At 41.1% G+C, this 24769-nt stretch overlaps 1 protein-coding gene across 1 annotated transcript in view; it reads right to left on the bottom strand.

Annotated features, from left to right (window-relative positions):
• plppr4a (phospholipid phosphatase related 4a) overlaps positions 1–22292 on the bottom strand; it is a 32571-nt gene extending 10279 nt beyond the window's left edge. The window contains exons 1-6 of the mRNA XM_071915426.1: positions 22209–22292; positions 15913–16098; positions 11825–11954; positions 9993–10188; positions 2655–2712; positions 1520–1693 (exon numbers count right to left, since the gene is read on the bottom strand). Of these exons, the coding sequence (XP_071771527.1) occupies positions 1520–1693; positions 2655–2712; positions 9993–10188; positions 11825–11954; positions 15913–16098; positions 22209–22292 (828 nt within the window). The remainder of the gene's footprint in view (positions 1–1519; positions 1694–2654; positions 2713–9992; positions 10189–11824; positions 11955–15912; positions 16099–22208) is intronic.
• Between the last annotated feature and the right edge of the window lie 2477 nt (positions 22293–24769).

Here is a 24769-nt window from a genome sequence, read left to right as displayed (position 1 = left end):
TAAAGTTGAAACTATGAGGTTAGACTAGTGAAACTGGAATTAAGTTGCGTATAGTAAAAAGTAAAAACGGTTCCTGTTTTATGCCATAAAGCAATCCAGCAGATTTCCTGGCAAATCCCGCCCTGTGGCACACAATGTAAAATAGTGTAGAGACTGCCATTCTTCTCAGTGATGGTCTTGTTTCATACTAATGTCTAAAAATTAATGTGATCATGATTTATTGATGCTAAAATGCTACACATAGCACCTTTAGATACCCTAATGGAGTCTGTAGTGTAGGAGTTTTGTGCCAATGCATCTAACACCATGCCACATGGTGGAGACCCATACGAAGGAAGAATAAAATAATATTCTATCACAGATCAAAATCTTGCAACTTGGTGTGATTTATCTCTATGGCAGCATTTGGTAAGTAGGTAGCTAGCTACATCTAAAGTCTAGGTGTCAAAGACAATGGAGCATTTGTTCCTGCAAAGGAAAATTATTGCTGGTACTGTAATTGTAAAAGTAAGACTAGTCTGACCAGCATGAGCATATAAGCAGAAGTGTAGATAATTATGTAATACATCTGGGATAACAGCAGTAATTTGGGGGAAATCACAGAAATCCTATGAATGATCCCATATGAATGGGAAAAAAAAATGAAATAACAGGTTAAATTTAAAATCGAGTTTAAGTAACTGGTGATTCTACATCAGCAGATCTTGAGCTGGGCTTTTAAACATGGTGATGTTATGGAGGACAACCTCACATATCTGTAGCCAACAGTTCTTAGTTCAGGAGATGGGAGAACAACACGGTGTGGATCAACCAGCCAGCTCCACTCACTGTTACAAAGAAAGAGAGAGTGTGGGCAGCTTGAGTGGGCTGTGTGTGTGTGTTTGTATGTGTGCGTGTGTGGGTTGTGGGGTGATGGTGTGTGGGAGGTGTTATATATAGTTTGTAAGTACACACCAGTCTCTACAGAGAGTTAAATCATCCAACTCTACTTTCAGCGTGTAGAAGACCATTATGTTGAACAACATTATACTTTACACTGAACGACAAAGGACAAAACCTTTTATCTCCAATTTAACTTTTAATACTTTTACTGCCCCATAGCACAAAATGACCATGATGTATCTGTGGGGGGTTGATAGAGCTGTTGAGCAATACCAGTGACTCAACGATGACTCCAAAAACTCCCCACCCACTGGAGTTTCAAGACATTCTAAAATATGTTGAATTACGGAAACAAGGCACCACTGAAATGCTGTTTTACAAACATTACAAAATGTAAATAATATAATGTGGATGGAGAGCTTGGGAAATTGTGATGGGCAAGCCGTCTCATTTGTGATTACTACAGCAGAATAAAATGGAGCTAATATCGCGATTCATTTTTTTGCCCCACGATACGTATTGTCACATTTTTGTATTATCGTCCCATCCCTACTAAATACAGAGCTACTATCCAGTCATATCACCCAATATCTGTCAAAGCTGACGCAGGGTTAGCTGGGCTGTGACAGTATATTACCAGATAGACGGCGATGGCTCCTCCCAGTAACCATCCACAGTAGACGTCGACAGGGTGGTTTCTGAACTGGATGATCCTGGTTAAGCCAGCCAAGATGGCCAGCATGACGAAGGAAAACACCAAGAGAGGCTTCAGCAGCTTCGCCGAGTCTGTCAGCACCGTGTTGAAGTACATCTGAAATACACGATTCATCAGGTTTTACAAAACAGATAGTTCCTGTCCTCATTTCTGATTGGCTGAGCCTCGTTTTGATGGTGCTGTATAAAACCCGATGAGCATACACCTGTGGCAGTTCATTTAAATATGAATGTTATATCTAAACACACACCTGTGACCACATAAAAATCCCACTACTGATGTGTCACTTAGCAACCACTTTGTTTAGCTACTGTTCGAAAATATCCTTGCAGAGGAATAACTTAAATCATTATTATTATTTTTTTAATTTCACTGTCATTGGTCCTTTATTTACTCATGTAGTCTCACTGAAATCAACATCTCTTTCTCAAGTGAGACCTGAGAGGACAAAAACATTCATTATAAAACATAAAAATGTTTGAAAAGATCGTAATATATTATATTATATTACTATTGTATTATACATTAATGTAATTATTATCAATTAAAAATAAAAGACTTACTGAACATTTGTGTTCTTTCTTTGTTAATATTCTTTTATTAAAGCAATAAGCCTCTTGACACCATGCTTTACACTGATTTTAGAGAGTTTTTACTACTTGGCATTGCACGCCTCTTAGCTGTTCGGTGTTAAGTGGCTTATTATTTGAATTTCATACAAGTCTGACTCATGGATCAACCAAGTCAAGTCCCTTTTTGAAAAGTTTTTATTTAATTATCAATGACCCTTCTTTATAACTTTTCAATTCCCATCTTGCCTAAATGGCAAGGCTCGGTTCAAGGTAAAGAAAGTAATGAAAAGACTGAAAAATAAACACGCGGCATGACTGAAAATGTCAGGAAAATATCAGACCAAATTAAATGTGTCGATATAAAAATAAATCTGCAGGCTGCGACTTTAGTAACCGAGTTTGGAGGTGTCTAAGTCAGCAACGGTCACGCACTCAGGAGTGAAGCATAAATGTGTGTGTGTGTGTGTGTGTGTTGTTGTACTTACTGAGATGTAGACAGCAGCAAAGGCAGCCAGAGTTGCATGCTGGGAGGGGAAAGACTTCCTATAGAGAGAGAAAGACAGAGTGTTCTTTATGCTAATCTCAATGCTAATTATCAGGGTGACTGGGCAAACTAAGTGGTCAGACAGCTAAGGACAAATACTGAATATTCATCTGCGACAAGGAAGTGACTTTCAAAGCAACTGTGCATGTGGTGGCAGGTCGGCCCTAGCAGGTGTTTAATACATGCAGTGTGTTTGTAGGGGGAAGAAGAGGGAAGGCAACAATGGGGGTTGGACCTCAGATGTGTGTGTTGTGCCGCTGTGCAGTCCAACACACTGATCACACATAACATTGATAGATTCTGTTGCCCCCCTAAGGGCCAGAAAGCGCACATCCCAGAGCATCACCCTGTGGTTCAACGATACTACCAGGGCTCATAAGCGAACATGCAGAAATCTGGAGCGAAAATTGCGCAACACCAAGCTTGAAGTATTTCGCATGGCTTGGGATGACTCCCTGTGCAACTACAAATATGTGCTCTGGCAAGCGAAAAATGTATATTACTCCAACCTGATAGCTAACATTAGGAACAATCGCAGATTTTTATTTGATACCATCGCCAAGCTCACCAAAACCATTCCCCCTGCCCCTCCCTCCTCTTTTAGTGCTGTCGACTTTATTCATTTTTTTTATGGAAAGATTTAGTCAATCAGAGAAGAGGTTAAGGGTATGGCCTTTCCTCTCTCCCTGACTGTTCCTCATCCTGCTCTACACACGTTAACCACTTTTCAAGCCAGCAGCACCCTAATGAAATTTGACACAATTACCTGGGACACTTTTGCTAAACCGGTTACTAGTTCCTAATCCACCACATCTCTTAGACCCGATCCCTGTGCCAACCTATTTAAAGAGCTACTCCCTATAGGATATTAGGAGGTCCAATCCTCAATATAATCAATTAGTCTTTTAACACTGGCATTGTTCCTACAACCTTTGAAACAGCTATAGTTAAACCTCTACTCAAGAAACCAAATCTAGACTCACACATTTTAGCTAACTACAGGCCGATTTCTAACCTCCCTTTCATGTCCAAACTGCTGGAAAGAGCTGTCGCTAGTCAGCTCATAGCCCATGCGTCCAGAAATAATCTTTTTGATAGTTTCCAGTCATCACTGTACAGAAACGGCACTGACCAAAGTATTAAATGATCTATTAATTGCCATGGACTCAGATATAACTTCTGTTTTGCTGCTCCATGACCTGAGTGCTGCCTTCGAAACTGTGGACCATGCCATCCTCTTAGATTGCTTAGAAAACTATGTTGGTATCAAGGGGCTGGCACTTCACTGGTTTCGTTCCTACCTATCTGACAGAACACAACGTGTGGTACTTAACAACTGCATGTCAGACTACTCAAGCGTCAGACATGGTGTCCCACAAGGGTCAGTTCTTGGTCCACTACTTTTTTCTGTGTACATGCTACCCTTATGGGCACATATTCAGAAACTTTCATTATTATGCTGACGATACACAAATCTACCTCCCTGTAACAGCCAATGACTCAACCTTCTGAATCTAGAGAACTGCTTGTCCGAAATCAAAAGCTGGATGTGTAGAAACTTCTTGCTCTTAAATGCCAGTAAAACTGAGCTGTTGCTGGTTGGTCCAGCCAGACATAGGTTCCGTTCAGATGTAACCATAAACCTTGATGGCTGCTCAATTTCCCAAAGGCAGACAGTCAAGAATCTAGGAGTAGTCTTTGATCCCTCTCTATCCTTTGAACCACACATTAAGAACATCACTAAATCCGCTTTCTTCCACCTATGCAATTTAGCTTGGATTCGTCCAATTCTTTCATTGGCAGATGCTGAAATCCTGGTGCATGCATTCATAACATCAAGAATAGATTATTGCAATGCACTCTTCTCCGGCCTACCTTCAACTACAACAAAGGGTCTTCAATTGCAATGCAGCAGCTGGAGTCCTAACCAGAGCAAGGAAGTTTGACCATATAACACCAACACTTACTGTATATCCCTACATTGGTTGCCGATACAGGCCAGAGCTGATTTTAAGGTGCTCCTCCTGACCTACAAGGCATTAAATGGATTGGCACCGTCATACATATCTGACTTGATTAAACCATATATTCCAGGACACCCTTTACGCTCTCTAGGTGCTGGTTATCTGACGGTCTCCAGGTTTAACAAAAAAACAGCTGGGAGTAGAGCATTTACACATCGCGCCCCTTCTCTGTGGAATACTCTTCCCTCGACTGTAAGAGAAGCAGACTCTGTTGACATTTTTAAATCTAGGCTTAAAGCCCATCTTTTCTCTCTATACTACGGCTCTCCCTAGTTTCATTGGCTGGATAAACATACTCATCTGTTCAGTAACAATTTATCAATGTTTTACTATTGTTACTATTATTATTATTACTACCTCTACTATTTCCCTTCAGTTATCCTCATCATAATTATGTGTATCCATGTGGGTTTTATTTTGAATTTTGTCATGTGTATGTGTATCCATGTTCGGTATTATCCCTGCCATGTCATGTGTATCCATGTGGGTATGTCTCTATGTGGGCATATCAGTGCAAATGTATGTGTGGTTATGCATATGTGTGTGTATACATTCTTAAATGCGTTTATTTTGTTGTAAAGTGTGCAGAGACCCCTTGGGGTGATGTTGCACTGTAAATGATATAAAACTGAACTGATAACACCAAGGAAATAAATTGCTAGTACTGCTGCCCTGATATGATTTATAAAAATAATTTATAAATCATATACACTCAACGGTGTATTGTGTATGAGTTAATACTTCTATGAGTTAATACTTCATTTTAGGGTTTGACCAATATGGGTTTTTGAAGGCCGATACTGATGCCAATATCTTTTGGATTGAAACTGTTGATAGATTTTGTGCCAATATTAAATATCTTTAAATTTGACTATTTTCAGGCCAAAAAACTACCACTACTACTACTGCTATTACTACTACTACTACTGCTGCTGCTACTACTACTGCTACTACTACTACTACTACTACTACTGCTACTACTGCTACTACTGCTGCTATTACTACTACTACTACTGCTACTACTACTGCTACTACTGCTGCTGCTACTACTACTGCTACTACTACTACTACTACTACTACTACTGCTACTACTGCTACTACTGCTGCTATTACTACTACTACTACTGCTACTACTACTACTGCTACTACTGCTGCTGCTGCTACTACTACTACTACTACTGCTACTACTACTGCTATTACTACTACTACTACTACTACTAATGCTGCTACTACTACTGCTATTACTGCTACTACTACTGCTATTACTACTTCTACTATTGCTACTGCTACTACTACTACTATTACTGCTACTACTGCTGCTACTACTACTGCTACTACTGCTACTACTACTGCTATTACTACTACTACTACTGCTATTACTACTACTACTACTGCTATTACTACTTCTACTACTGCTACTACTACTACTACTGCTATTACTACTACTACTACTACTACTACTACGACTACTACTTCAATCTTGTTTTATTCAGCTGAGAAACATATCCAAAATAAGATTGTTTCTTTCCCATGCTGATCTAAAAAGAGTTGTAAATGCCTTTGTTGCAACTAGGGATGCACATTTTCAGAAATTTCCTTAATCGATCGTCAGTTACGTTAATGACCAATTAATCGATTAATCATTATGTAAAAAACAGCTTTTGACATAGAAAATAGAAAATACAAAATGCGTGTTTTTACACCTGTCTTTAGGCCTACTCAACAAGTTACTCAACCAAGCATAATTCAAAAGAGTCGGGACCCCCGACAACGGACGTCAGTGTTTCCCACAGGCTGAAAATTTACTTTCTTTAGGGTTCATTACTTTAAATTGTCTTTACATTGTGTCCAACGGAACCCAACTGGTGGAATATGCAATGAAGTCTCTGCACTGCACTCATGTTAACTTTCTGAGTGTTGAGCAGCATTAGAATTGTCCGATTGAAAAGTATCAAGTTACTCTTTACCGTTACAACACATGCGAGTGCGGAGAAATTGTGGAATTTAATATTTTTTTACGAACGTTTTCAGAACGGGAGACGGACTGTCAGGTTGAGTACAGAGCTACTGCATCGCCAAATGACAGACATGACGTGATGCGCACATTAGACGAGCGATTTAGATCAATTTCTATACATTGATTAACTTTTTATGTTGTGCTGGCCGTGCCGATATTGTGGCGCTGCCACCGTTTATGTATTGGAAACAATGGCACGACAATCTACTGGTTTATTTAAGAATAAGAGCGTATCTACGTGGTCAGGGATGAGTCCAGTGCGCAGCCTGGTGACAGTCAGTCCATCCGCTGAAACACGCTCCGGGGGAACAGCTGTCCCGGGTCGGGAGGCACAAATAGTGTCGCGCCAACTTCGCCAGCCGGGGGAATGCATTCTCTTTCATTGTGCTTGTAGAGATGCTGTATTTCAACTTTGTATTACCATCTTTACAATGATCACTGTTGTCTTTTCGGGTGTAATGCTTCCGCCCGCTTGCTTGGCTTTCTTCTTCCTCTGTATAGGCGGTGAAAGTTAAATTACGCCCTTGTTGTGGTAAATAATTAACGAAAAAAATTAGAAATAGCACATAACGTACATTATCGATTAATATATGCTTGATCAATCAAATTATTAACAGTGATTAATCGATTGTCGATTAATCATTAACATCCATAGTTGCAACCAAATTACTATTAATTATTACTACAAATTATTATTAGATTACTGTAACTCTTTGTATTCCGGACTCAGCCATAGCTCTCTGTATCGGCTGCTGATGGTCCGAAATGCTGCTGCAAGGCTTATTACAGGTTCAAGATTTTTTTTGATAACATTTAAGGCCCTACACGACTCCCAGCTATATTTCTGAGCTCCTAACCCATATGTGCCAGGGCTAACCTGAGATCCTCAGAGGCAGTCTTACTGGTGGTACCGAGGTCCAGGCTGGTCACAAAGGGTGATCTAGCTTTTACTATCAGAGCACCGAGGCTTTGGAATAGCCTGCCTGAGGGGCTTAGGTTAGCCAACACAGTGTCTTCTTTTAAATCCCTTTTAAAAACATACTTTTATAAAAAGGCCTTTTTATCATCTTAATGTAATGTGGGGGTTCTTCTTTCTGTTTTGCTTAGTATCTTCTTTTGATCTTTTTATAACAAAATGCCTTTTAATATCATGGCTTTTTTGGGGGGCTTTTTTAAAATAAAAAGCCAATATTGGCCTGACATGTTGGCAAATTATGAAATTGCGCGCATAAAATAATGAAAATTAGGATACGTGGGTACTTCTCCTCAACCTCTGCCAACCCTGAGGAGGTCTCCTGCTTCTCCTGAACCTTCACTGACACTGAGAAGCCCTCTAGAAAGAGAGGAAGAGAAGAAGAGAGGAGCTACTTCAGTCTCTATATCCATCTCTAGTTTCTCAAGGAGAAGCTGGTTAGCCCAATGTTCCTAGTAGCCCCAAAACAACAAAAGGTCTCTCGAGAGAGAGCGCTCTGAGGTTCATCATTCCTGCTGGGAAAAGGAGAAGGAAGACAAGTAATAAAAAAAGTAATAAAAAAAGTTCAGTTTCAATACCTGTGCTGTAGGGATGGGAATTGATAAGATTTTATTGATACCAATGCCATTATCGATTCTGCTTATCGGTCCGGTTCTTTATCGATTCCCTTATTGATTCCCGATCAATTTTCTGTGTGGAAAAAAAAGTAGGCCTACACAGGTTTTCAGCGTCAACGCAGCTGTTTTATTATCTCTTGAGTCTGAACACAGTGTAGAATGTCTGCCTGATAACATTTGAACATGTTCAAATAAATTACAATGCTCCTTTTCTTAAAATGATATAACTTGGAAAACAAATAAGATGGTTAGATGGTTACCCTAAGATGTTTCAACATATTGCTGGTGTTTCCACCCTGGCTGCGTTCACACATAGCGTTTTTTCCCCAACTGCCAGCGCCCTTTTCTCATTAAAAGCAATGGGAAGTGGCCGCAAGGCGCACAAAAGGCGGCCACTCCCGAAAAGCGCGGCAGCGGCGTTTTTTCCGTCAGAGCGGAGCGCTTTCAAAAGTTGAGAAATGTCCAACTTTTCAGAAAAGCGCCGGGTGACGTGAACTGCTTTTTCCCAGCCGACCAATCGGATCACAGAGACACTGGCCGTCGGTGACGTATATTGTGCGAGACAAAAGATGTAGTTCACTGAGCGGTTTCACACAAAACTAAACGTTACTTTACTGTTTTACGACAAACTGCGACTTTCTTGACTTGCAAAATTATCTTTTAAATTGACAAAACATCATATGTGTAATTCATGGCACAATTCAAACGGAATCAAACAATTATTTGTCTCTCGCCGTCGACTACCGTACATATTTTTTCCGAAATAAGGTCCCATGGTGGTCCACCGGAAGGGGAGGGACTTAGGCTCTCTATAAAGGCAGTATGGATTATACTAGACATGTATTGGAAATATCTGGTAAGCCTTTGCTTGTTGCACAACACAGTTTTGTTCTGTCTGCTAGAAGTGCTAACCAGCCGGTTAGTGAGCTAGCAGCCGCTAGGCTAACCAGCCGGTCAGTGAGCTAGCAGCCGCTCGGCTAACCAGCCGGTTAGTGAGCTAGCAGCCGTTCAGCTAACGTCAGGTGACGTTGCCGTGATCCGCTTCTTATTTCTCCTCACAAAAAGCGCTCCAGGCAGCGCTTTTTCCACATCAAAAAACGCTGTGTGTGAACACAGAAATGATAATTTTACAGACGTTACAAGTAGCACTGTTGTCATCTTTCTTCGTGAAATGAAGCCACGCTTTGGACCGTTTCTTCCTCTCTGCCATGACTCTTTGTTGCAAGTTTCCAGCAGCGTAGACGCAGAGTTTGACATCATGACGCATGAGTTTTTGCAATGCGCATGCGCAACTGAGGAGGCATAAGATTCCGATGGATCAGACAATTTGGAACCGGTTCTCAACTGGAACCGGTTCTCGATTCCCATCCCTACTGTGCTATGTGCTGGGATAAGATTGGTAGCCATAACAACAGGACTGCAAACTACAAATAGACTAAAGCCTGTGTGTGTGTGTGTGTGTGCACGTGCACCCATATGCTAAAAATAGACATGCAAAAGACAAAAGATTCTCATAAACACACACTGTCTCTCTCTAATCCTTATTTACCTGCCAGTGTTTATGAGCGTAGTATATCTTGTAAAGACTTCATCTCAGCTCTCTCTCTCTCTCACACACACACACACACACAGTACAGCCAGGCCTCACCTCCCAGTGTTGATGAGTCCTATGTCCTGCCCAGAGCAGATATCTTCCAGTATAAAAGCTTCGTCACAGCTGGACATGTTAATGTGGGTCAAGTTGGGTTTGCACACATCCAACCAGTAGGGGGCATGTTGACCGGTGGACAGCTGAAGAATATCTGTTATCAACGCCGTCACGCACAGGCCGAAGATATGGACGCCTGCAAAACATAAAGAAAGGAGCATGTAAGATTACAGCAGCATGTACAGGATCTACACAAGAATATATACAATATACTGGATTACCAAAGAATATAAGCATATAAATCTTGTATCTGGATTGTGTTTAGATATGATTTAGCTGGATTACATTCACACCTGACATTAAAATGTGTCTGCAGTATACACAGTGAAATTGGATTTCCCTTTCCCTCGCCAAATCTCTGATCCCACCCACATTGCTTCCTCTGGTAATGTTTTACATCCTTTAAAGTCGACAGTAAACACCTCATCTATAAGCATCCTGACAATCCATTTTTGATAACTATGCTACTATCAGAGCTGCCTGACGCCTGTTTGATTTGTCATATTTCTGTTTGTGTGGTTGTTGGAGACTCATTGCATTCCCACGTTGTTGAGAAAGAGGCCGAATGTGTCTCTGACCATCTCCAGAGCTGGTTTAGGTGATCAGATCTTCATTGCATCTTGGGTGCCTTTTTTTGCTCTATCTGATTACAATCCGATCACCCAGAATGCATGTTAATGCCAGGTATATAAAGGGTGTATGTTTTGCTTGGAACCTCTTCGGACCTGGTTTTGGAACATGTTTTAGCTGTTGGCAGAGGTGGGGACTCGAGTCACATGACTTGGACTTGAGTCAGACTCGAATCACAGTTTTAATTGCTTGAGACTTGACTTGATGCATGAAGAGAAGACTTGAGACTTGACTTGACTTGGGTTCTGGTGATTTGGGACTTGACTTTTACTTGTACTTTGATGAATAGAAAAGGTTTCTAAAGTCTTGACTTGAGATCTTGTGTTTGTGTAAATGACTTAGATTGAAAGTGATGAGATTTGTTCCAGCAGACGACTGAATTTAAATTCTGTTTTCTGAATTTGTATGGAATGATTGAATTTATTGAAGTTGATTATAGAAATCAAACTCATGATGCTCTTACCAAGTTTTTATCCTATTAAAACTATATTGCATTGAAAAGTCCTAGATATTTAGTTTTCTTGAAGATATTAAATTGATACTGGACTCTTGATTTGTTCTGACTTGACTTGCTGTTCTACATTTAGAGACTTGACATTAATGACATGGACTTGACTTGGACTTGACTTGGTAATCTAGACTTTTTAGACTTTTTACACTTGAGACTTGACTTGAGACTTGTGCCTTGAGACTTGAGACTGACTTGGGACTCCAGCAAAGTTGCCTTGGTCACACCTCTGAGGAATGGTTGTCAAAACATTGTCCTATCCTATGTCATGAAGGCTCACCCACACTGCATGAAAATAATTCCATACTTGTCTTGAATAGTACATGAATCTGAGTGAGTTTTGTTTATTTACCTATACCATTAAATCACACTCATACATTGCGCGATGTGTGTGAGGTTTTCAACCCAGTGAGCAGTGAGTAAAGATTCATATCAACACACTGACTATAAGTTTATGCTTGCTTCTATGACAACGTTGCTTGCATTATCGATGGCGACGCTGCAAACATCGTGATGACGGGGACTTGATGCTTTTCACAGCTTGGGAATGTGTACAGTCACTGAGAAGATGTGAGAACCACTTCACTGAAACATTTCCAGAACTGCTGCGGGTGTAATGGATGTGTCTTCCCACCTATGAAGCGTACGGCCCTGCGGATGTAAGAGTTGAAGTTACAGCCGGCGGCGTTGATGTTGGCTTCGGTCTGGGTGGCAGAAGACCTCCGGGACAGATAGCAATAGAGAATGGCCTCTCCTATCAGGATCTAGACACAGAACCAGACACAGACAGAGAGAGAGAGTGAGAGAGAGAGAGAGAGAGAGAGAGAGAGAGAGAGAGACAGAGAGAGAAAGAGAGAGAGAGAGAGATGGAAAAATAATGTTGGGAATCCAGATTTTATGTCCCTAGATACATTTGTCCATTGATTAATTTAATGGAATTAATATTACTGGGCCATTTGTTATTGATGTCACACTGTCATGGTTGTTGACTGAATCTGTTTAGATTTGGATTTTTGTGTTACATACCGATAAAGCATCTTTGAATTGAATACAAATTGTGGCAAGTGGCAGGGGGAGATAACTGTTTGAATTTTAGTTTGAAGGACTTCATTACCCGGAAATCCTGTAAGGTGACATCAGTCAACTAAATTTCTCCTTCTTATGCTACATTCCAGAGATGATGGAAAGTCGTAAAATTCTGACTTCCTGCAAGAAAAAATGCACTGGAACAGTTTTCCCAGATGCAGTTGTCTGACGTCACATCAACATGGACATACACTGTAAACACTACACAGCAATACTTTTAACATGTTTATAATCCTCAAAATACACTGAAGTTTGATTTTCAGCATTGCATGACCTCAAATATATAAAAACACCTGTGTGGTAAATGGTTAAACAAATCAATTTGAAACATGAAGTTGTGCTAACAGTTGCTAACATTCTATGCTAACTAACTAGCAAACGTTGCCAAATATTGACATAACATTAGCTGTTGCATGGGGAGCAGTATTTTACACTGGACCACTGGAACGCATCAAGCCTGTAATTACGACCTACCAGCTGGGAATTTCAGACTTCCAACTTTGAATGTAACGCAGCATGTGTGTCTGGTGGGGGTGGAGGTGGTGAAGAGATTCAGCCAGTGTTGGTGAGTCCAGCTTTCATTGGGCAAAGCACTGCTCACTGCTGTTTAAGAGACACTCTTGGATTTCACTCTTAGGTTTGAATCATCGCTTCATCTGTGCCATGAAGATTTTCCACCAGTGTCCATTTGTGCATTTTTACATAAAAATCTTGCAGAGTGCAGCTTTAATAGTGACACTTAATAGTGGCACTGAATAAGTTGACTTATTTATAACCATGTCAATGAAGCACAAAGAGAACAAAACAAGAGACCTAGGACTGTAAGAGACAGCGAGAGAGAGATTGGCTTCTAGTCTATATATGACGTGACCCAATAAAGTTCTCTCTGCAGTCGAAGAAACACTCTGCAGGCTCTGAACCAGTGTGTAGGAACAAGCGTACTTGAAACCAGGGAAAACCTGTGACAACCGCTGATCCACCCCACCTACTACGATTTATTGGTTTCACTGGAGTGTTGGTGTCATACCGTCTAAATCAGTGGTTCTCAACCTGGGGGTGGGGGAACCCTAGGGGGTCGCAAGAGCTAATTTATGGAATGTTAAATAAAATCTCTACGTTTCTAATAAAATCATTTTCTTAGTCAATATACCAAATGAATTACACCAAATGCTTTTTTAGGGGGGGGGACACAAAATGGTTGTCCACAGATAGGAGCTATGATGTCAACAGGAAAAAACGGTATATTTGTATGCATTCCTGTTTTAATTCATCAATGCCATTAAGTTTTTTAAGGACTGACAAAATCGGTAAATCTAGCTTGCTATCATCCAATTCCTTTGCCGGTGCTACCAATTTGGTTGTTGTTGTCGCGCTCTGTAATGGCGTCATCAGTAGATTAGTCCCGCCCACATCGACCATCCAATCAGGTATCTCGGACAGTATCTGTCCGAAATAACTGCCAGTGGATCAGTGATGTAAATAGGTTTTCAATGTAGTGAGTCCCCGGGACCCACAGGTGGTAATTTGAGTGGGTCCCAGGGAAATTGAGTGGGTCCCCAATAAAATTTGTGTTTTTTGACAAATTGTAGTGTTAAACTTGTGTTTGATGTTATTTGGTTATAATTATGGTTATATTCATGTATGTTGAAAATGTATCTGAAAATTAAACAAATAAAATGATTTTATTTGTTTAATTTTCAGATTTTTATTTCACACTTGCTTTGGCAATGTAAACGTATGTTTCCCATGCCAATAAAGCCCCTTTGAATTGAGAGAAAGAGAGAGAGAGAGAGAGAGAGAGAGAGAGAGAGCCCAGCAGCCTGTGTGACACAGAGCTTCAGGAGAAAGCGAGGAGCATAAAACATTGTGCTTTTTTCCACGCGTGAAAAAAAAACAACCGAGCCCGACCGAGCCCGACATACAGTTGTAACAGTCGCAAATATGCCTACTATGCTTTTGGAACATTGTTTGGTTGCAGTAACAGATTAAGTCACTGGGTGGCGCTCCTTGTTTTTTACTGAGACTCAGCAACAGGTTAAGTAGGCTACTACCAACTACTCCCAGTCTACCCAATACTGACGTCGTCTCGCTCTGTCATGCTATCCAGCATGGATGTATTAAACTATATCCAGGAGTAACGTTAGCCTACTTCCCTAAAGCTAACAAGCACAAAGCTAATCTAAGCTAAGACACGACCAAGCGCGTTACAGTCTCGGGTCCCGTCGGGTTCGGGTCGGGTTGCAGATCTCTAATGTGTAGTAAATGAAACGACTAGTTAGTGAAATCAAAGTCCTATATTGCAAACAGAATGGGCATTTTTATCTTGTGGCCATCCACAATGATATGAATCGATTTGAAGAAACATAGTGGCTGACGCACAGACATGTCAATCATGGCTTTTTTTCCCCGAATAATAACGAGCAACTTCGGGTAGAAGAAATATCTGTTTCCATCGCATTAGCCTATCTGTGCTTTCCCAAATAACGTATTCGGATTCGGGTACATCTCTACCTGCAATAGTTTGTCTTTTTCTTTGGTGGCATTTTAAAACGTTTTCCTTTCACTCATTGAGACTGAACAAAACGGGAGATATGCGCGAGATATATGCGCAGACGGTGAGAAAATCGCGGCCGGTGGATTTTTTTTTTTTCAACACGGCGCGTCCCCTGGACGGTAAAGCATCATCAGGTCATCATCGACATGAGTGAATACAGCATCCACGTGAGTTTATTTACCAATTACCAAGTTTGTAGCCTTGTTGAAATGAAATTTGTGCAGCAAAAGTAGCATTGGATGCAGGCCCAGCAAGGGCATTAAGTCTCTCCCACGATGATTGAGACTATTTTCTAGGAAAAAATAGGGTGCGTCCCCAAGACGTGTCGATAGTGAGTTTACTGCGTCCTTTCGGATTTTAACGCGTCAGAGACGCAGGACGAGCACCTATTTACATCACTGGTGGATAGGCTGAGTGCTGAAGACTGTGATTCATAGGGGCTGGACACCAGGCTAGGCAAACATCTTAACTGGGTTAGAATTATTTAGCTAATACTCTGATTATGAGAAACCTGGTTAAGATGCCAGGCTTAGTCCCAGGTTAAACAGGTTACTGTGGCATGGAAACATCTGTTTTCACTATTGGCTTTCACTGTTTGTCAGACTCAGTACTTGCTATTACTATTACTATTGGGATCATCATTTGTTTCCCATGTGTCACAATTATTGCTCAGTCAAAGAGGGAGGAGGAATATGCTGTTAACCGGTTTGTTCATGGCAACAGGGAGACTCAATCACAGGGTATCAAAGGTTCATGGAAATAGATTAACCAGAATAAGACCTTAAAGTGGTCATTTTTTGCCATTTTTAGAACTCTAAAGAACCGGTCCCCATTGATTTCAGCTGTTTTGCCGAAGGCTGCAATGGAGTTGTGCTGGCAACCTCCCTGTGTGTTATATGGACTAACAACCTTCACCTGTGCTTCAACTGGCATGAGGGTGAGTAGATAATGACAGAATTTTCATTTTTGGGCGAACTATTCCTTTAACCAGAGTATGGACATGCGCCAGTTTACTCCCTGCATGCATGAATGTAGCCACTGTGAGGTCCAGGGTGGAGAGTTAGAGGTGGAGGTTTGCTTACAGTGGCGGTGGGAGCGGCGAAGGCCAGGCTGAAGAGCAGCAGCAGAGGACAGACTTCCTGTCTGGGCAGGATGTAGGGCAGAGATAGGCTGCGGTCGTTACAGCTGTACCCAGAATGCACCGGCTGGAAAACATCTGTCAGCTCCAGGAAGTAAAGACTGACCACCGAGGAGGCCAGGATAGGCAGCTGGAATAAAAATACAACAATGCAAGAGAAATTAAAATACATTAAAAACACAGTAGAAATACTGGCTACCAGTACAACCAGTATAATAAACAAAAATAGCCTCTGAAACAGCATTTAGACTATGGGACAGTCTCCACTGAAAGCCAGACTAATGAACATTTGAAACCCAGGATGAGAAAACATAGCTAATAACAATAATAATACATATTCATGCATACTTGTATGGAATCTGATCAAAATGTCCCATTAGAATCTATTCAGGTTAAGAGCTTCCCATAGACAACCAGTGTAGTATTGATCAATTCTACAACAATATGTATCAATCAAAAATATTTCCATCATGCATCATATCCACACACACACACACACACATGCAGCAATTTGTGGGTTATTTGGTAAATATGTGTTGCTCTCAATCTGCTGCAATGTTCATCAAAGCCTTGTAGTTTGTCACTGGCCAGCACTATGACTGACAGACTGACAGGACTGACACACCGCTCTGCTTCTATTTCCCTCGCACTAATCTCACACTAAGTGGGACACACACACACACACACACACACACAGCTCCAGCGCAGATAGAGGATTATGGAAATAATATTAGATGGAGCTCTTTCCATTAAAGTCCAAAAAAAACCCTGCGAACATTTAGACTTTGAAAACCCTGCTCCAAAACCCTGCGAACATTTAGACTTTGAACAGATGTTGATACGGCTGGCTGCACCAGCACTGAAGACCCATGTAAATGTAGTGCCAACATGAAATTTGAGACGACGTTTGCAGTCGTCCATAGCTGCTGCCTGCATCATGATGTGAAATCAGGAGCTAAATATCTTTCTGATATCAGCTCAAACAGTTTCCAAAGCTGTTTTAATATGATTTTTAACCGTGCCATAATATCGCAATGTGAAAACTTTGTGTTTGTTTGGGTTGATGTTGAATTTGACCTCCTCCTCCATATTGCTGTCTGTCAACTGCTGGCTGGGTCCTAGCATGAAGCTTGATTGTGCACAAATTTGTGCATCTAGCCTACTCCAACAGAGAGTAAAGGGAACATAATTTGTCATTGTTTTTGCAAGTTTATCTATCATTTCATCTATCTTTTACCAGTCTTAGATGTCAGATTTGGGCATTCCTGTCTTACAATACAAGAGTCTGTTGAAAACTGAACTCTCTTGAAATAATCAGAACTGCTCCAACTGGATCAGGACTCCTCAAACTCTCTCACATTCTCTCACACAATCGCACTAAAAGTCATGTAGTGTGGCCCTAGCATGAAAACAGTACTAAGTTGGGCTGTGTATCTCTATGCAAAAAGTATAGTGAATATGTGTAAAATGGTAAGCACACAGTAGCTGAATTCAACACAGTCATTCTGTCCGTAGGTACTGTTCATTACAGCACACTATTTCTGGGAGTCTTGTAACATCTTTGCAAATATGGCCTTTGATCAAGTTCTCTTTGGAAGATTGGGAGCAGTTTCCCTTCTGTGCCCAGCATTTGTTCTCTTAATTCTTCAGCACACTTTGTATGTTTAGTGGATGGCACAAGGTGCAAGTTAAGTAAGATTTTTACTTTCCCATAGCACAAAATGACCATAAAATATCTGCGGGGGTTGACAGGGTTGTTGATCCATACCGATGACTCAACGGTTACTTGGCCAGGCGCTGAGATTTCTGGCTTTCGAAAATCTCACCCGTTGTCTATTTTGGAACAAAAACTTAAGGAAGAGAGCAGGGGAGAGGAGCAGTGACGCAACGTGCGACCACCTCACAATGTCGCACCTTCACTTTGCGAAGTGGTTGGTCCCAACACAAGTTAATTACTGCTTCATCTCAGCTTTGTAAAAACCTACTGTCAGTGATGCACGTTGCAGAATGGTTGCCTGACATTGTCAAAATGTTGCTTCAAATGTGGCACAGTGATGCCACCCCAACCCTTGAAAGCATGTAATTTACCCGCCTTCTGGCAGCGTTGCAAGCAGAATGGTTAGCTAATCATTTTCAAAAATCCTTCCTTAGATCCTTGCACAGACACATCATCACTGAATAGTATGTCATTTCCACTTTACGGCAATCCACTGGCAGTGTTACAAATTGCAGAGCGACACAACACAATATCGCCTCAACGTAGCTGTGTTTGTAGAGTTAGAGGCTGCACTGTGCTTCCCTGCTGTTCCAGTCATCTAATATGTGATCTGCCTTATTGCCTCCTGGGGTGCCCACATTTCAGACTGCAGGACAAGGAGTTCTGCAAAGACCTGCCATTTACTGTGAAATGTTCTCCATTTCTATAGTTTGTTAAGGTCAGGATAACTCATCAGTGTTGCTACCAGTCTCTCTTGATGTCTAAAATTACAAATTTATCAATTCATACACACAATCACAAATGGGAGACAAGTGTGTACCCTGCTGTATATGTATCTACTGTATAAGTAGAACATGAAAGTTTCAACATGCTAAATTCAAACCATAAGGAAGCACAAAGGATCTTGCTGTCTGGCATCATGTGTAACCAATCAAGTATATGTATTATCCTATCCTATCCTGTCCTATCCTATCAACATTGATATTAGCCTATCATTATGTCCAATGCAGATATGATGGAGGTTCCTTTCTGACTACAGGTTGTTCAAGTCAATATATCCATCTAACCCTTATTTGAAAGCAGCATTCAAACAAGTATGCATGAATCTTTTTAGCATTTGTCAGACGTTAGACGTCTGACCAGAGAAATCATTCCAGTGTGATGTGGGAGGATTCCACTCAGCAGCTTCAGAGGTGTCAGTCTGTAAAACCTGCATCACCCTTCCTTATGGAGCTGCTAACCCACCTAAAAACGTCATTAGTCTGGCTTTCAATGGAGAGTTTTAGTGTCCCATGATGGTCTAAATGGGCAGCTTCAATCCAAAAATCAAATAAAATCACATAGCATCGGCGATCAAAACCTCATATTGGTCATACCCTACACTGGTGTAACACACATTAGCCGAGTGAATTATTCTAGATCCAGTATACAGAAAAGAAACAAGGATCAGAAGCAACTACACAGTGTAGTGGAGTATTTGGACACTTGGTCTGCTAAAGCTGCAAGAGAGCATACATAAATGTATACACAGGCATAAGTCCTGTATCATGTTCTTGCAACGTCACAGATTTGAGTTCATGCCTTATGTAGCATATTACCTCATATCTTTCCCAACTGTATACTATCTAATGAAGGGGAAATGGCATGAAATAAGTTTAAGGAAATATAGGATCAACCTGCATACAACAGAGAGCCTTGCACACAGAGGAAACCAGGTTGCTGTAGGGATGTTTTTTTCTCCTCTACATGTCTCTAGTCTTGAACACACAGATATAAAAATACACCCCATTCAGAGGGCCATGTTGCCTAGCAGCCGGTTAGTGGGTAGGATGGTGTGACAGTGTGTGCGAGATGGAAACTGTAGAAGAGACAGACCGGCTCTGTCTGAAAGCTAGAAATGAGAGGAGAAGAGACGAACAATAATTCTGAAATCTGTCTGAATGTAGTTTCGGGGTGTTTTCAGGCCTATGGTGCATTTGCTTGGGTCTGAATCGGGGAACAAGTTGTTCCTTTGCTGCATTTACACATTGGTTTGACTACATCGAAGACCATCAGTGTTTAGAAGATTAACCAGTAAACAGTAAAACTATTTAGCCTCACAGAGAGCATAGCGACTGACCTGAAACAAACGTACCACCACGACATCAATGTAATCGGAGCCTCTCATAATTGGTCAGAACAAAGCGACCCATCAAACAAGTTGTGCGCAAAGTGAATGCAGGGTAAGGGTTCTAAATAAAGTGGATAGAGATACTGGGAAGTCATACCAGTGACTTAAACCAGTACCAATTCTGTGCAGTCCCACAACGCATTTGTGGTTTTCTATACTACAGCTAGCTAGAAATAATTTAACCTGTTCTTCCCTGCCGCCCCCGCCACTGGGTCCATCATTACAAACGCAGGTTGCACGGCCAAGCTTTGTTCAAACCCACAGAACTTTATTTTAAATTCTAGTCAAGATAACAAGTTTTCCAAAGACACCAAATGTGTCATGCTGTAATTTGATGTAATGGTGCAGCCAAAACATGGCGTCTTGTATTTGAATATTACATTCAATATAAGCAGCTAGAGCTTCAAGAAAGTGTTGGAACAAGCAGATACAGAATATGGATGTCTAACTTTGAAGCTGCTTAAGGGGAAATTTAAGGCTAAAGTCAGGTAAAGTCAGGGTACAAGGGGTATATTGTAAAAGTGCAAATATCAGTCACAATCCATGTCAGACAGCCAGGGTTGTGAATTGTGACCTACCTTTTAACATCCCAAAAAATACCAAAGGAGGTTTTTCCTCCATTGTTGTTGTTTTTACTTCCCATTCATTTGAATGACACAAAAATGGCCTGAACACTGATATTTAACATGTCAACAGATTCAACAACAGATCCTGCTTTTAAGACAATATTTTGCATTTCTATTCTTGCTTTACACTAAAATTAGTATTTAAAAATAAAAGTAGATCCGGTCTCCCAAACAGGAACTATCTCTCCTAAATAATATCCCTCCGCTATGTTCTCTTCTATCAATAAAAATGCTATTTTCCGTTCTCAAAAGTTGGACCAACAGTCAATTGAAAACCACAGTAGCAGGATCTGTTGTTGAATCTGTTCACCAACGTGTTAAATGTCAGTTTTCAGTCTATTTTCTTGGTCTCATTCAAATGAATGGGAAGTAAAAATCAGAACGCTACAAACTCATCCAGCTGCATCCGATCTTGGTGATTAGTTTATATTCTGGTTTTTATGGAGGTCAAATGCTGAATAACCCCCATGTTAAAACTAAGTGGAATATTGCTTTAAGATATTTGAATTACTTCAAGCATCTCAATTTATCACACCAGATGGTTGAGCAACCTCGGAAGTGGTAACATCACTTGCAAGAAAAGATAAATCCAACAGATGCTACCAGGATCAGTCTGCCTGCCAGTGTGTATGCAGTGATACACAAAATACTGTTATAGGGCTCATAACATACTGTAATATATGGCACTGTCACAATATTGGAAATCAAAACAAAGTTGTCCATGATGGAACAGACCATTAGTTTCTTCATAAAGGAGATTACATGGATAAATCTTGTCTGAGCCTTGTTACTGCAGCATCAAATTGGAATATTTATTCATTTTTTAGCCAGTAGTTGTTATTCATATCAGTAATGTGGCTATAACCGATATCACACACACCCTTTGGAGATGCACACTGGCTCTTTTCATATCCAGGTGTTTTGTGTGAAGATATATTGAATGTTAATGCATAGTAACAGCTCATATTCTGGTTATGGTTTTATATTGGACAAGCTGTGCGCATATTCGTATCCTGCTCACAAATATCCCAGTATGCACGAAGAATCACAATATCCTATGGAGGCTGCACTGATGCTGACTGCAACAACAACAGTAAACAGGATGAGGTGAATACAGAATAGCAGTACATCCCAGCTATCGTATTGGATAAAAGCTTGTTTGGATTATTGTAAATGGGATATGTTCAATATGTGAGTATCCAGAATAATAATGCAGTACTTGTTTGCATTGGCTGTGGTTGCTTCCCTGTTTAGACAGCCATGACCTCAGCTGTGGGCCGCAAAGAGTTACTAGATTTTTGCCTTACAGCCTTGCTTAGAAAATACTGACCATCATCTGTCAGCCCATGTCAGCAACACCACCCATCTGCACTGTCCTCACTGCCAAACCAGACGCACCCAGAGATACAACCTGTAGACTGACTGACCATGGCGTCAATTAATCAGACTGTCAGTCAACCAACCAGTCAGTCAGTTGGTCAGTCGGTCACTTAGTCGACCGACCAACCAGTCAACCAGTCAGTCAGCCAGCCTCTCGAGCCAGTCAACCCAGTCAGCCAGTCAGTCAGCTCAGTTCAATTATAAACAGATGTGCATGTCTGCAAAATAAGAACACTTAATGCTGTCAGTCTGTAGATAGACAGATAGATAGATGGATAGATAGATAGATAGACAGATAGATAGATAGATAGATAGATAGATAGATAGATAGATAGATAGATATTCACCTCTACAAAATAAAAGCACGGTAGCAGAGTGACGCTGTCCTTGGTCTCCTTCCCGCCTTTCAGCCGTTCCTTGGCACGAGACATCACGGGCGCCCGGTGGTCTCTCCCGTTGCCGGGAGACAGGGAGCTGTACTTGATTCCCGTCGTAATTTTGGCGAAATTCCGACGGATTCCGGTCTCCCTCGTCCTTACCGGCGGACCTCCATCGCCCGGCGCGGTGAACTTGAAGTGTCGGTACCCGTTAATGTGGTCTGTCTGTTCTCGCCTCTGAAATGCGGTCTCCAGCTTTACAGCACGGTGCCAACGGAGAACTGGCACGGGAGCGGGGACGGTCTCCCCAAAAAATGCCCTCTCTGTGTATTGAGACTAAAGTGATCACGGAAACGCATTCTGACTCTTGAGATGGTGTTTGTCCGTTTCCACCGTTAATTCGGTAATTCTCATCCGGTTGCCCCCCCACCCCAATTCAGCTCTGCTGCAGCAGGTGACCAGTGTTAAGTTAGTCAAAATAACAACGAAGACTTCCTGTCAGAATTTTCAAAATAAAATCCTTATTGAAATACCGTGCTTAATAATATAATATAGGTGTTATTAGTGACAATTTGTTAGCTATTGTTTCGCGCCATATATAATACAATGATTCCACTGGATATTTTATACGATTTCTGTTGTTGTGCACCTTAATACTTATGTTCTTTATAGGCAAAATCATTAAACTTCCGATCTTACTGTGCCTAACATTGGATATCTTGACGCAAATCAGGTGCCTGGCAGGGAGAGCGTGGAGGTTGTTGCTGGTGGAGGAGAGAACTGAGAGGCGGAAAAAGTAATGACGTCTCACTCTGCACCTATTTCCCAGACCAGAATCTGCTCTCGATGAAATGGTGTTGATGAAAATGTTAAGAAATATAGCCTACTGTGGCAAATATCTTTAGTAATAATCATCTAAGATTTATTTCGACCAAATTCGTTCCCAAGTTGAAAGTATCGTCAACACCCAGAGCTAAAATTTAGGTTTCTGTGTGTATATCAGACAAATAACTTTTATAACTGGTCATTACAGGAACGGCATTATGTGTGTCTGTGTGCGGCAGAATAGAGGGGACACACTCTGGCGGCTAGAGGTCAGCTCTCGGCAAATAATGCCTGAGGACAGCTGACTGTAACTTCTAAACGTACAACCGCTCTTCTCAATAGACGATCTTTGGGGGGGAGAACCAAAACGGATCGATGGGAGTGACGTTATAAGTGTGCTAAAAACCTATTTTCCGCACGGGTGGCGCGCATGAGTGTGGTGTGAACGCCCCCCCTCCGCCACAACAGAGCCGTGCGTGTTGGAAAGCGGTGCTAGTAGTGAATATGTGGGACACAACACACGGCCCTCAGGACACACAGGCGTACAGGATCGTGCCATATTACGGCCTCGGGCTTACACAGCCTACAATATGCTGTCACTCCATGTTTTGATGCGTTGCTAGGATTAAAGTGCTAATAACACTCTCTCACACCTGTTTTTAGTGCTGGGAAGGGAGAGGGGATATGGTAAGAGCATAGCAACATAAAATGGATGGCAACAGGAATGCAATCAATTAGCCTATTGTCAGTTTTGAATTTACAATTAATTAAGGCAAAGTATGTGATCCACTGACACCTTGTATCTCTAAAAACTGGTTGATGTTATCATTGATGGCCATGCATCCCATAGCACACAGGTAGAAAATAACATGTAGCCTAATAGTAGGACTTGAGGCACAGAGTATGCTCTGTGGTTGTACTGTAATATACTATAATATACTATATATGACTAGCAGTGGTGGTTGGGAATCATTTTGGTTTGGGTTTTACTCGATTTGGTCCCAGATTTGATTCTGTACCACTGAAGTGTTCTTATTATGATCATTTAAAGTGCTAATTCTAGTACTTTTTTGTATTTGGGGAGGGAATTGGTGGAATTCAAGGCTATATTATTGAATGTAGTCACCACAATGCTATATAGCACTATAGAATATAGTCTACAGGCACAGAATATAATCCCAATGACATGTTATTGCTATTGCTATAGAATTAACTATAATACTAGTGCATATGTGATGGAACAGCAACCCACACAAAAATATACAGAATGTAATACAACTGCCTTGCTAATTGTTGACAAATGTGTGTGTGCGGAGGGGGTGGGGGGGTGGGGGTGCATGTTTCATAATTATATTGAATTATTCATCAAATATGAATAAATCCCTCCTGGCAATAGCATTACAGGCGTTATATTGGCTGGAAAATATGCAATATGTTGTCAATGTTCTGCAGAAAATGTGTATCTACCAAATCTGATTGAGTTTCCCTTGATGTTACAGTGTGTTATCAAACGGCTTGGCTTGGTCCCAAGGTCCCAGCAGACATTTTCTACATGTTGGAGGCGATGTCAGCTGTCATTTTCAACCTGTTTGTGAGTTGACTTGCTGTTTATACATATTTATCAAGTTATCCCAAACTATTCTCGCAGATTTGGCTGATATATGGGGCCGATATTATCCTTTTATTAAAAATCAGCTCTGGTCCAG

Source organism: Centroberyx gerrardi, chromosome 13, assembly GCF_048128805.1.
Source record: "Centroberyx gerrardi isolate f3 chromosome 13, fCenGer3.hap1.cur.20231027, whole genome shotgun sequence".
Classification (NCBI taxonomy): Eukaryota; Metazoa; Chordata; class Actinopteri; order Beryciformes; family Berycidae; genus Centroberyx; species Centroberyx gerrardi.
The sequence above is the reverse complement of the archived record's forward strand: the minus strand, read 5'-3'. Positions and strand labels throughout refer to the sequence as shown.